General features: G+C 48.7%; 1 protein-coding gene across 3 annotated transcripts in view; it reads left to right on the forward strand.

The window, feature by feature from the left end:
* Positions 1–94: 94 nt before the first annotated feature.
* Positions 95–13609, forward strand: part of GIT2 (GIT ArfGAP 2) — a 38974-nt gene continuing 25459 nt past the window's right edge. For 2 of the 3 annotated variants that reach the window (XM_068163305.1, XM_068163307.1), the window contains exons 1-10: positions 95–224; positions 4007–4140; positions 4610–4722; positions 5611–5716; positions 6029–6115; positions 7068–7198; positions 8915–9009; positions 9808–9853; positions 12678–12729; positions 12817–12889. In XM_068163305.1, the coding sequence (XP_068019406.1) occupies positions 173–224; positions 4007–4140; positions 4610–4722; positions 5611–5716; positions 6029–6115; positions 7068–7198; positions 8915–9009; positions 9808–9853; positions 12678–12729; positions 12817–12889 (889 nt within the window). In that variant the 5' untranslated portion in view covers positions 95–172. The remainder of the gene's footprint in view (positions 225–4006; positions 4141–4609; positions 4723–5610; positions 5717–6028; positions 6116–7067; positions 7199–8914; positions 9010–9807; positions 9854–12677; positions 12730–12816; positions 12890–13609) is intronic. The other variant, XM_068163306.1, reaches the window with a different exon arrangement.

Here is a 13609-nt window from a genome sequence, read left to right on the forward strand (position 1 = left end):
GTCCGCCTGCGGACCACATCCCTACGCTGCCGTACGCAGCTTGGTGAATCGCGCCGGGCGGCTTTGCCGGGCGCCTGCGCGGTTTGGCCTCGGCTCGGCCGCCTGGCGGGGGCTGCCGGCGGGGAGCCGTTAGGGCGGCGGGACGCTCCCGGTGCCGGTGCTGCCGCGCACCATGTCGAAGCGCCTGAGGAGCAGCGAGGTCTGCGCCGACTGCAGCGCCCAGGGTAGGCACCGGCCGCGGTGGCGGCCTCGGGGCGCGGCGAAGGCAGCTAGCCCATCCCCCTCTCCTCAGACCGGGCAGCGGCACTTCCCCGCCTCAGGCGCGGAGGGGCCGCGGGAAGCGCGGAGGCTCCGCTGGGCCTTCCATGGCAGGGGCGGGGGGTGTCCTGTCAGCGGGGCGGCCGCGGCCCCCAGTGTGGGCCCGCACCTCCCCGGCGCCGCTCCGCGGGTGTCAGCGCCTTGCAGCGGCCCCTCCTGCGGGGGTTTGGGCGCGGGGTGGTCGGTACTGGCCTCCTCCTGAGGCAGCCCTTCGCACCGGGCGGTGGGGAGCTCTCGCTCTCTCTCCCGTTCGCTGCGGCTGTAGAGTTAAAGCGCTGCTACCCCGGCTGGCACCGCCGCCTCCTCCCCCCCTGCCTTCTGGGGCTGCGCTGAGGGGCCTGACCTCCGGGGAAAGGCCTGTGGGCAACAGCGGCCTCCGGTTATAAGCAAATCGGGAGCTCGTGTGTTCTAAAGGCGTAAGACTCGCTGAAAGAAGCCGAACGGACACAGATCTAAAAGGCGTGAGGAGGGTGCGGGGTGGCAGTGTGGGACGGTGGCTGCTTGGGGGGGGGCTTGTGAAGGTAAGGGTAGGGCTGGCTGTGGAGTCATCCCCTGCTCCGGGGGTCAGGGGGAGAGAAGAATTGGATGTGAAGGTGCACGACGTGCCCCACAGCCTGGGCTGGAGTGTTGAGAATCCCAGCCAGCCAAAGAAAGGCTGTTCTGCAGTGTCTGCTGGGTTGGAAGCCCTCAAGTGAGCAACATGTGTTCTGTGTTGACTTGCACGTTGTCTGTCTTGCGCTGCAGATAAAGTTTGGGAGCTTATGCAAACGAATCTTGCTTTTTTAGCGAGCCAGCTCCATCTCCCTTTCCCCACCATCTGTAGCTTTGGAGTTCTTGTTTGCTTACAGTGTCAATTTGTTGGCTTTCCTCCTTTGTTGTTTGCCTTCTGTGCTGATTCTTCCAGCGTAATTGCTTCGGTACATAAGTGAAATGAGTTGAAGCACTGCAGTGTAGATAACATTTGAATGGCCAGAAGATGCTATGTGGGAGAAGGGGATAAGAACCTTAGGAACATGGGGCTTCTGTTTAAAAATAATGAAGTGATTAAAAAACAACAACCCAAGTTAAGTCCCAGGGAGTTACTTTTATCTTCAGAGAGCTTTGTTTTCACAGTCAATAGGGATAACACCATAAGATACTCAGGGTCTATCTCATATGAGTTAAGGTATCTATGCTTCTAAACATCAGTGGGGTGGTGACTCTGAGATAAGGCTGTGTCACTGTGTTTGTTAAGCTCCTCAGGAGCGACAGAATCGCTGTCAGAGTCCTCTTGTAAGCCAGCTTTTGTGACATTATAGCCTGGTCAGGTATTTACTTGGTCATGGTGAAGAAATCTGCTGGTTTATCCAATACAGAGAAAGAAATCTTAGTGTCAGAGAATCACAGAATGGTAGGGGTTGGAAGGAACCTCTGGAGATCAAGTCCAACCCCCCTGCCAAGGGAGGGTTGCCTAGACAAGGTCACACAGGAACACTTCCAGGTGGGTTTGGAATGTTTCCAGAGGTACTCTACCACCTCTCTGGGCAGCCTCTTCCAGTGATCCATCACTCTTAAATTAAAGAAGTTCCTCCTCATAGACTCATAGAATTGTTTGGGTTGGAAAAGCCCTCTAAAACCTTCCAGCCCAACCATCAACCCCACACCACCACCTTGGCCATCAAACCACGTCCCCATCAAACCCAAACCCGCTTCCAGGGATGGGGACTTCACTGCCTCCCTGGGCAAGCTGTCCCAATCCCTGACCAACTTCTTCCTCTTGGAAACTTCTGCTCAAACTGGTGCCTGAATTTAATGCCTCTTTAAAAACAAAACATGAAACTCTGCTTGCAGTTGAAGCAGAGAACTTGTCAGAGGGCTGTTTGGGAGCTGCTGCACGTGGCTGTGTCCGAGACCTGGGACGCCACAGCTTTTTCACCCCCCTCAGGAGAATCAAGACTGTTTTTGCCTGCCCCTTGATCTTCCATCACTTACAGCTCTGCTTCTGTGTCGAGGTGTGAGTGATTTTTTTTTTTTTCCCCTCTTACAGGAGGTGATTTTCTTTTCTCTGGCTTTTCTGCTACACTTCCTATTCTCAGGCAGGAGTTCACTTTTCAGACTCGTGGCGCTGGGGCTTGTCTTCAGCGCACGCTTCCTGTTTTGAATTGCTCTGCCATGTCCTGACATCAGAAGCTGACCTATCTCTGAGCCTCACCCCTCCTGTATTTTGGTAGCAGCTTAAGCAGATTGTGTCCATAACAGGATCTCTGTTTTTTAAGTGATGCAAGTAAATTCTGGCACAAACAATTCATTAAAGTAAATTTAAGCCTGAAATCCCCATTTTTCTCACCAACTGACAGCTCTCCCTGTTTCCTCACGTGCAACAAGTGATAGGACAGGAGGGAATGGCCTCAAGTTGTGCCAGGGGAGGTTCAGGTTGGGTGTTAGGAAAAACTTCTTCCCATAAAGGCTTCTCAAAGACTGGAACAGGCTGCCCAGGGAGGTGGTTGAATGCCCATCCCTGGTGTCAAAGCCGTGGAGATATGTTGCCTGAGCTCCATGGTTTAGCACTAGCCTTGGTATAGTTAGAGAATGGTTGGGCTGGATGATCTTAAAGGCCTTTTCCAACCAAACTATGTCTATCAAAAAGCACTGAACTCCTTAACCTGGAAGGCTGCCTCCAGTCCTGGGTCATTAGATCAGCACCAGTGCAGCTCATTTCATTCTTGTTTTCCGTTTTCCTTCTTCCAAGTCAAAGTTGTTAAAACGGTGGAATGATTTAATAATGAGCTTGTGTGCTCATTAATAAGTTGGTTTTTTACACTGGATTAGGTTTTTTTTCCCCTAAAACATATCCTTCAGTTGGGCTCTGGGCTGTGATAGTTATCATCTGTCAAGAGATGCTCTCATCCCTCATGGCCATGGTCGGAACAGGTTTGCCTGCATTGCCTTCGCCACACACACCACATCACCTCTGCTCAGAGCCCACAGCTGTGATCACAGCTCATCTTTCAGGGGTTTAGTAAATTCACTGCATGGGTCACAGGAGGCTCTTTTTTTTGGATGCACCAATGCTTAGATGCATTCTGACAGGATGCAGAAACTGCTCTTGTATTGCACTCGTTTAGCCTCAGACTTATCTCTGGAGTGGAAGTTAGAAAGAATTCTCCAAAATAGAAGAGATCATGAATTAATTTTGATTCCTGAAGGTCTGGTTTGACATTCAGCTGCCTGTTACTGCAGGGATCTTGGCATGTGGGGTTTCATGTGGCACTGACAGCAAGCTGGAGTTTCTTCTGAACTGAGAGCAGCAGAGGGGGACCTCGGTTTAAGGTCCTGTTGTGCCCGTGTTCAATTTCAATCTGCTGTAACACTCTGGTGTATGTATTATTTACTACTCCACCTCCTACCAGATGTCTTTCTGGCTTGATTAGAAGATGGCTTCAGTTTGGATCTCTTCAGAGCTGAGGTTACCTTGCTTGAAATTCTTCCCCATGAGAGTGATGAGGCACTGGAACAGGTTGCCCAGAGAATTCATGGAGGCTCCAAACCTGGGCTGGATGGGGCCTCCAGCAACCTGGTCTAGCAAGAGGTGTGTCCCTGCCCATGGCATAGAGTTGCAACTAGATGATCTTTAGGGTCCCTTCCAACCCAAACCATCCTGTGATTCTATGATGGACAATTATATTGTAATTGATGTTTTCCTTTCCAGATCCCTGCTGGGCCTCTATAAACAGAGGGATTCTGATCTGTGACGAGTGCTGCAGCGTCCACCGGAGTCTGGGCCGTCACATCTCTCAAGTGAGGCATCTCAAGCATACTCCATGGCCTCCAACACTGCTGCAGGTAAAAAGTAAAACTCTTGTCTTCCTTCATGAAAACCAGGTATATTAAAAGCTTTAATAAGTATTTATAGGAAGCTTTTGTTGCAGATAAGCTGAGCTGGACTTTTTAAGCTTGCTTTTTCTGAGCCACTCTTTAACTTCTCTTTTTCTGCTAGGCCACTAAAAATGAGACTTGTCTATGAAACCTGGCTTTCATGCATTTGTTTTGGAAGGTCACCTTCAACTTTTCAACCTAAGCTTCCATTATCTCTTTCCAGCAGGGAATTCTTAGTAAATTCACCACACAAAAAAACCCCTCCTGTACCTATGCCTGGGTCTGATACCTCACAGTGTTATGGATGCTGGCATGCAGAACAGGAATCTCTAGCTTGCTGTCTGCTCAGAAACAATCACAGAGATGTGGTTAGTCATTCTGTGTGGCAAGCAGAAAAGTCTCTTGACTGCCCATTTGTCTACACTTTGGATTTCAGATGGTTGAGACCCTGTACAACAATGGTGCTAACTCCATTTGGGAACATTCCTTGCTGGATCCTGCCTCGGTGATGAGTGGAAGGCGCAAGGCTAGCCCTCAGGATAAAGTGCAGTAAGTGCCCAAGGACACAGTTGCTGGTGTTGTGCAAGTGTCATTATTTTATCCAGCAGTGACAGAGGGAGATCCACAGGAAGCTGAGTATATTTTCTTGCAGGAAAAGAACAGGAGGAAAGTGCCATGGTCTAGTCATGAGGTCTGTGGTGACAGGTTGGACTCGATGATCTTTGAGGTCTCTTCCAACCTTGGTGATACTGTGGGGGTTTGTTCACTGGAAATTAATCATTTCCAGTGGTTAATATCTTAAGTTGATTGCAAATACATTGCATGAGTCCTCTGAACATGAGGAGAAGCTTTTTAGGGGGGAAGCTTCTTGAGCCCTGGAGCAGGCTGCCCAGAGAGGTTGTGGAGTCTCCTTCTCTGGAGAGATTCCAAACCCCACCTGGATGTTGTGATCCTGGGCAAGCTACTGTGGGGGCCCCTGCTTGAGCAGGGGGGTTGGACTGGATGATCTCCAGAGGTCCTTTCCAATCCCTAGCATTCTGTGATCCCCAGAGGTCCCTTCCAACCCTGGCCACACTGGGATTGGAGGATTTCCATCACTAAATTCGATGTTTCATTTTAAACTGTACATTAAACTGCAGGCAGCCAGAACAGAGTTTTAAGTTGACATAATTTTCAGTTCAATATCTGCTTCTAAGAAATGCACACTACATCCCAGAGTCTGCAGGTGGTTTGGTGTGTGCAACAGAAGTGCCTCACTCTACAGAATTGGGTTGGGGTTTTGTTAATGACAGTATTTTTCCCCTGTCTTACTTCGCTGCTGGTAGCACACAAGGTTCTGATGGAACCTTCAGTTGTGACTTTTCCTTTCTCTAGGGTGTCTGTATCACTGTGAAAGCACTAACATGGGTCTTCTCTCCCTTCTGTTGCTCTTTGCAGTCCCAACAAAGCAGAATTCATCAGAGCTAAATATCAAATGTTGGCCTTTGTTCATCGCTTGCCGTGCCGTGAAGATGACAGCGTCACTGCCAAAGATCTCAGCAAGGTTGGTGTGCTTTGGCTGGCAGCCTGCAGAAGACACAAGTTGTGTGTAGCAGAGCAGTGAAATGTGGTTGAGTTGCTGTTGAGTGGAGATGTTCTTTATGTATCAAATACAACTTGAAGGCATGTGTTTAGGGGTTGTTACATAGGGGCATTGGAGGAGGTGGGTGGTTGAGAGGCATTGATTTAGGTTAACTGGGAGAAATTTACACAAAGCAAGAACTTGCTTAACTAGGTCTAAAAGCATGGTTGGAAAAGCAAAGGCTGCCTCACAGTTACTGCTACTGTGTGACCTGCCATCCTGCTTCTGTTTCAGCAACTGCATTCCAGTGTGAGGACAGGAAATCTGGAGACCTGCTTGCGACTGCTGTCCTTAGGAGCTCAAGCCAACTTCTTCCATCCTGTAAGATCACCTTTTTCATTGTTTTGATAGACTATCAATTCCTGTGGTTTCACAGATTGCACTGGGTTGGAAGGGACCCTCAAAGGTCATCTTGTCTAACTCCCCATGCAGTCAGCAGGGACATCTCTAACTAGGGCAGGCTGCCCAGGGACACATGGATTCTGGTCTTGAATGTCTCCAGGGATGGGGCCCCAACCACAGCCCTGGGCAACCTGTTCCAGTTTTTCACCACTCTCATGGTGAAAAACTCCTTCCTGATGTCCAGTCTAGATCTACTCTGCTCCAGTCTCAAACCACTGCCTCTCCTGTCACCAAAGGCCCTTCTAAACAGTCCCTCCTCAGCCTTCCTGTAGATCCCCCTCAGATACTGAAATGCAATTATCAAGCCTCCCTGGAGAGTCTTCTCCAGGCTGAACAGCCCCAACTCTCTCAGCCTGTCCCCATAGCAGAGGTGCTCCAGCCCTCCAATCATCTTTGTATCATAGAATCAGTCAGGGTTGGAAGGCACCACAAGGATCATCTACTTCCAACCCCCTGCCATGGGCAGGGACACCCCACACTAGATCAGCCTGGCCAGAGCCTCATCCAGCCTGGCCTTAAACACCTCCAGGGACAGGGCCTCAACCACCTCCCTGCACAACCCATTCCAGGGCTTCACCACTCTCATGGTGAAGAACCTCTTCCTCACATCCAGCCTGAATCTCCCTCTTGTGGCCTCCTCTGAACCCACTCCAACAGGTCCATGTCTCTCTTGCCTTGGGGGTTCCACAGCTGGACACAGTACCAGTGATGTTTCACTGGAGCAGAGCAGAGGGGGTGAACCACCTCTCTTGATCTGCTGGCCACGCTTCTGGTTCACAGTATTTCTCCTGGTTTCATTTGATACACATTAGACACCACTTTTCTCCTCAGACCAGCTGATTAAGTAGGTATTTTTCTCCCCCACTTGTAGGAGAAAGGAAACACCCCGCTCCACGTGGCTGCCAAGGCAGGACAGACCTTGCAGGCAGAGTTATTAGCAGTTTATGGTGCTGATCCTGGCACACAAGATTCCAATGGGAAAACTCCAGTTGACTATGCAAGGTAAAAGGTTCTGACATGTAGGATGCTCTTATGTTCATAAACCTGCTTAGGGATACTTCCCTCCTGAAAACAATGTGGCTGCTGAGTGCTAACAAAGACTTTCTCCAGAAATAAAAGGATAATAGATAAATATTTTCATCTTTCATAGTCTGTAGCTTCCTGGCTACTGAAGAGACAAATAGTTGTGGTCCCACACAGGCTGTGCTAATGTAGCAGCTCACAGGAAAACAATATGAGCAGGAGAGGTTGAGCAAGCTCCACACACTCCAGGAGTGCAGATTGATGAGGGGACTTCAGTAGGCTGGGTGGCACAGAGGGTTGAGGGAGCAGAGCTGGAACCAGGCTTTTTGGTGGCAGTGCAATGTTAGGTGCACCCCAGTTGCAGAACTGCCCCCTCTGGTAAGCTCACCTTTAGAAAGGCTCCAGGCTTCCTGAGGACAACCACATCGTGTCAAGAAAGGTTAAACCTCAGTAGCTCTGCTCATCAGTTTGGCAGCAATGAGGCACTGCAGGCTTTGCAGCACATCAGTGAAGGGGTTTGTGTTTGCATGTAAAACTGGGCATCATTGATCAACTAGAAGCTGCATGCTCCTGTGAATGAAACATCCTTATTGCTGTGATCCTTTAGATTTGAGGCCATATGTGAAAACTGATGAGTTAAGTTCACTTAGCTGCAGAGCACAACACACCAGAATATTTCTTAATGCTGGTATTAAGTGTGAAATGGGCTGAATTCACAGCATGAGCTCAGGAACTGCCTAGAAAATGCTGAATACATTCAATGTAGAATATGTCACCTGGGTTTTTCTAGAGGAAAGCAGCAGGGAAAAACTCTGAGAGTGTTCACTGACTCATTTGGAAAGTTCATTACAGGTTATAGTTTTTAACCCTGTGGAACACACTCTTGTGGATCCTGCTGCGAGTCTGTGGGGTGGTGATACACTCAAACTTAGAACCAACCAGGTTGGCAAAGACCTCTGACCTCATCAAGTCCAACCTATTACCTAATACCTAACACCTCCTGGCAATTAAACCATGGCTTCAAGTGCCTCATCCAATCTCTCTTTAAAACACCTCCAGGGATGGTGACTCCACCACCTCCCTGGGCAGCACACTCCAATGGCCAATCTCTCTTGCTGGGAAGAACTTCTTCCTAACATCCAGCCTGAACCTCCCCTGGCACAGCTTGAGACTGTGTCCTCTTGTTCTGCTGCTGGCTGCCTGGGAGAAGAGACAAACCCCCACCTGGCTGCAACCTCCCTTCAGGGAGTTGTAGAGAGCAAGAAGGTCTCCCCTGAGCCTCCTCTTCTCCAGGCTAAGCAACCCCAGCTCCCTCAGCCTCTCCTCACAGGGCTGTGCTCCAAACCCTTCCCCAGCTTTGTTGCCCTTCTCTGGACACATTCAAGTGTCTCAATGCCCTTGTTAAACTGAGGGGCCCAAAACTGGACACAGGACTCAAGGTGTGGCCTCAGCAGTGCTGAGCACAGGGCAGAATGACCTCCCTGCTCCTGCTGGCCACACTGTTCCTGATGCAGGCCAGGATGCCACTGGCCTTCTTGGCCACCTGGGCACACTGCTGGCTCATGTTCAGCCAGCTGTCAAACTTACTTCAGTAGCTTGTTCAGTGTTGCCCAGCAGCTTGTACTGCTTGAATTGTTATGACCTTTTAATGTCTCCAAATCAATAACTCATGGTACATTTGTGTGTGTGAACCAGGCAAGGCGGGCACCACGAGCTGGCCGAGCGCCTGGTGGAAATTCAGTACGAGCTGACAGACAGGTTGGCTTTCTATCTCTGTGGCAGGAAACCAGGTAAGGAGGCAAAATCACCCTCTGAGACCTTTCCCTGTTAATCTTTGTGTCAGTGTTGCTACAGACTTGCCTTTCATGTACCTTGTAAGTAGTACTGGCAGAACTGAAGCAAGCTAAAGATGTTAGATTAATGATCATGCAGTTCAAATTCAGATCATTTGAGGATTCAACAGCTTGGGCTTATGTGTGTCTTAAACTTAAAACTGATTTCCTTTCTGTTTTTCCACAAATCCATGGGGTTTTTGAATGGACTGTTCCCTGAAAGTGGGGAGAAACCTACACATCAAATTAGATCTGTTGAACTTCAAGGGACTGGAGAGGACATAGGCATTGGTGAATGCTGAATGAACTGCAGAAACGTTGTGGAATCTCTTCTCAGTGGTTTCTTATTGGCATGCAGAGCTAGGGGAATATGAAAGATTTAAGTGGGTGCCTTTGGAATGCAAGGATACTTAAAAGCATTAAGGTTTAAAGCCTTTTAGCTGCCAAAAAAGAAAAGGCACTGCAGTTAGAACTTATTAAATGGAATTTTAATCCAATTGATGAATCTTAATTGGAACCTTTGCTACCACCAGGAAATTGGGCTGTCAACCTTTTAAAAGTCTTGTTAGCATCCTATAATTGGAAATAGAGTCATTATAAGCAGGCTAAATGACTCTGCCTGGTGCACATGTTCTTGGGTTTCCTATTGCTGTGTCTTTTGCTGAGGCCTGAGCACCAGCTTTACATCCTGCCAACACTGAAAGCTGTAGCCTGGTATAACAGCCTTATAAAAGTGCACTTTGTTTTCCCCTCTAGAGCATAAAACTGGACAGCACTTTGTTATACCTCAGATGGCAGACAGGTAAGCTGCTGATTCCATGGAAACATGGACTTGTAACAACAGTAATGAAGTTTCCTTTCTCTTCTGAACCTTTCAAGCTTGTTTGCATTCTGTTGGGGTTTTTTTTTGTTTGTTTAATGTGTGCCTTTATCAACCTGAGATGCCTTTTCTTCTCCCAGGAGGAATATTGCCACTGAAACAAAACCAGAAAATGGTGGAAGCTTACCATATTTGTGAAAGGGCAGGGGTGGGGGGGGAGGGGGGAGAGCAGGGAAACACAAATGAGGATCCTGAGAAGCAGGTTTTGTCAACAAAGCCAGGACCAGCTGAGTGTAGTTTCCTGGATGCCTCAGTTTGAAACTCAACACTTGCAACAAAAAGTTGCAGCTTTATTTCTGGCCATCTGAGTGCTTTGAACTTTTGGTTCTGCTTCAGTGAAATCATCTGTGGCTCGACCATCTCAAAAGTGTTAATCTGAAGCCCTTCTTTTTCTTTCCCTGCTCTGCAATTGGAAATAAGGAGGCTGTGAGTAAACCCCTCTTCCAACTTCTTGCTTGCAAAAATGTCTGTGGGGAAAAAATGTAGCCAAATACTTGCAGGAACTGTGGCAGTTGGTTTAAAAACAACTGGGTGTGAACACCTGTGGTTGTTTTTAGATGCCCTGTGCATTAGGTGTTCGATACAGCACTGCACTTTCAGGGCAGAGCAGAGTGGTTCTTATTTACCTCACTAGGCAGAGGAGGAAGTTGACAGGAAGAGAAAACAACTTGTTCAAAGGTGCTGCTGCTCAAACTGCAAAGCCTGTGGTTCAGCCTGCCTGTCTGACCTCTGCCTCGTGTCCTCTGCTCAGCTTTTTCTTGCTTTCTTGCCTGGGTGAATGCCTGCACAAACCCTCTGATGTTATTTAATCAGAGAGAGGTTTTATTTGAGCTCTTCCATCATAGAATGGTTTGGGTTGGAAGGGACCTCCAAAGGTCATCTAGGGACATGCTCCAGTAGATCAGGTTGCCCAGGGCTCTGTCAAGCCTGACCTTGAATATCTCCAGGAGTGGGGCCTCAACTGCCTCCCTGGGCAACCTGTGACAGTGTTCCACCACCCTTGTGGTGAAGAACATCCAACCTAAATCTCCTCTTCTCTAATTCCAAACCATTGCCCCTCATCTAATCACTCCTGGCTTTTGGAAGTAGTGTCTGCAGCCTTTTGCAGGACCAATTCAGGTACTTGGAGGCCACTGTAAGGTCTCCCTGGAGCCTTCTCTTCTGCAAGGCTGAACAGTTACAACTCCCTCAGCCTGTCCTCACAGGAGAGGTGCTCCATCCCCCTGATTATTTTCATGGCCCTTCTCTGGACCCACTCCATCCAGTCCTTCCTGTGTTGAGGACTCCAGAGCTGGATGATGTAAATATGGACCCAAAATTTGTCAATTCCTGAGCTGTGACTCTGACAATAAATTCTGAACTGCACAATTTTCATCCTGTGCCTCATGTTCAAGGCTGGGAACTCACAAAAGTGATTATCCACTGATACTTTTAAGCATGGCCCTGTTGCTGTAGCCACTTGCCAGCCTGGTGTCGCTTACTTTCTGCACACTCCAGTGGAACAAACCCTCTGTGGTTTCTGTGGACTCAAGTTTTGCTCAGAGTGATCACATTGTTCAGCTTCCTCAAAGGAAGCAGTTTGTTGCACTACAGCTTGAGTGCTTCTCAGAATCATAGAATCAATAAGGTTGGAAGAGACCTCAGAGATCATCAAGTCCAACCTGTCACCCAACACCTCATGACTACTAAACCATGGCACCAAGTGCCACATCCAGTCACCTCTTGAACACCTCCAGGGAGGGTGACTCCACCACCTCCCTGGGCAGCACATTCCAATGGCTAACAGCTCTCTCTGGGAAGAACTTTCTCCTCACCTCCAGCCGGAACCTCCCCTGGCACAGCTTGAGACTGTGTCCTCTTGTTCTGGTGCTGCTTGCCCACGAGAAGAGACCAACCCCCACCTGGCTACAACCTCCCCTCAGGGAGTTGGAGAGAGCAAGAAGGTCTCCCCTGAGCCTCCTCTTCTCCAGGCTAAGCAACCCCAGCTCCCTCAGCCTCTCCTCACAGGGCTGTGCCCCAGACCCCTCCCCAGCTTTGTTGCCCTTCTCTGGACACCTTCAAGAATCTCAATGTCCTTCTTAAATTGAGGAGCCCAGAACTGGACACAGGACTCAAGGTGTGGCCTAACCAGCACTGAGCACAACTTGAGCTATAGAAACGTGGGTACTGATATTCCAAAGGACTTTGGTGATTGTTTGCTTGAAATTTAAGATTGCTGTTTAGAAAAGTTTAAGACCACCCTAATGGGTCTCCAGTATCAGAGATGTGAAAGATTACTGGAAGAGTCAGGAATTAAAGACTGTGTTAAACACCTTAAAAGATGAAGGAGTTTCAACTAAAAGTGGTATTTTAATCATTGAATTATTGGAATGTAGAATTTAGATATAAAGAAGCTCTTAAATGTTGTAGATATCTAATCATAGACTTATGGAATGATTTAGATGGAAAGGAACCTTTAAAGCTCATCCAGTCCAACTCCCCTGCACTCAGCAGGGATATCTTCAGCTAGAGCAGCTTGCTCAGAGCCCCAAACAACCTGCCCTGGAATGGTTCCAGGGATGGGGCATCAGCCACCTCTCTGGGCAACCTGGGCCAGGTTCTCACCATCCTCAGCATCAAAATATCTCCCTTCTCTCCCTCTTTTAGTTTAAACCCTCACCCCTTGTCCTGTCACAACATGGTCTGCTCAAAAGTCTATCCCCAGCCTTCTAGGCCCCCATATAATGATCACTTCTTGTTTTCATAGCAGTCTGGATGTATCAGAACTTGCAAAGGCAGCAAAGAAGAAGCTTCAGTCTGTAAGTACAACTTCTTTGTCCAGATGTGGCAAACTCAGCTGGGCAATGAAAGATGAAGTGCAATAATTCTTCTCTTCTACCCTCTAGCTGAGCAACCACTTGTTTGAAGAGCTTGCCATGGATGTGTATGATGAAGTTGACAGGAGGGAAACAGATGCAGGTGAGTGAGGCCTTCTGGAAGGTCCACGAAGTACATTTGAACTGTTAACTTGCACACAAGATGCTAATGCAGGTGTGTTTTCTGTGTAAAGTACTTTTGTGTTCACTAATTCCTGATAAGGGAGGATGATCAGAGGGCTGGAGCTCCTCTCCTATGAGGACAGACTGAAGGAGTTGGGGCTGTTCAGTCTGGAGAAGAGAAGGCTCCCAGGTGACCTCATTGTGGCCTTCCAGTATCTGAAGGGGGCTACAAGAAGGCTGGGGAGGGACTGCTCAGGATCTCAGGGAGTGATAGGACTAGGGGGAATGGAATGAAGCTGGAGGTGAGGAGGAAGTTCTTCCCCATGAGAGTGGTGAAGCCCTGGAATGGGTTGTCCAGGGAGGTGGTTTAGGCCCTGTCCCTGGAGGTGTTTAAGCTGGATGAGGCTCTGGCCAGCCTGATCTAGTGTGGGGTGTCCCTGCCTATGGCAGGGGGGCTGGAGCTTAGATGATCCCTGTGGTCCCTTCCAACCCTGACTGATACTATGATACTATGAGAATGGCAGTTGCTTTGCCTTGCACTGTCTGAAGGTGACTTCAGCTGAACATATCTTCTGGTTTCTACAAAATAGAGAACCCTCTGGGGGGAGGGGGGAAATGTCCATCTTTTGCCCTGATTGTGTTAGTGTTTGAAGCTGTGGTCTCTTATTCTGTGGGAAGAAACACTCTCAAGTCATACAGG

This window comes from Melanerpes formicivorus, unplaced genomic scaffold (genome assembly GCF_026170545.1).
Source record: "Melanerpes formicivorus ecotype bairdi unplaced genomic scaffold, bMelFor1.0.p_v2 SCAF_72, whole genome shotgun sequence".
Lineage (NCBI taxonomy): Eukaryota > Metazoa > Chordata > Aves > Piciformes > Picidae > Melanerpes > Melanerpes formicivorus.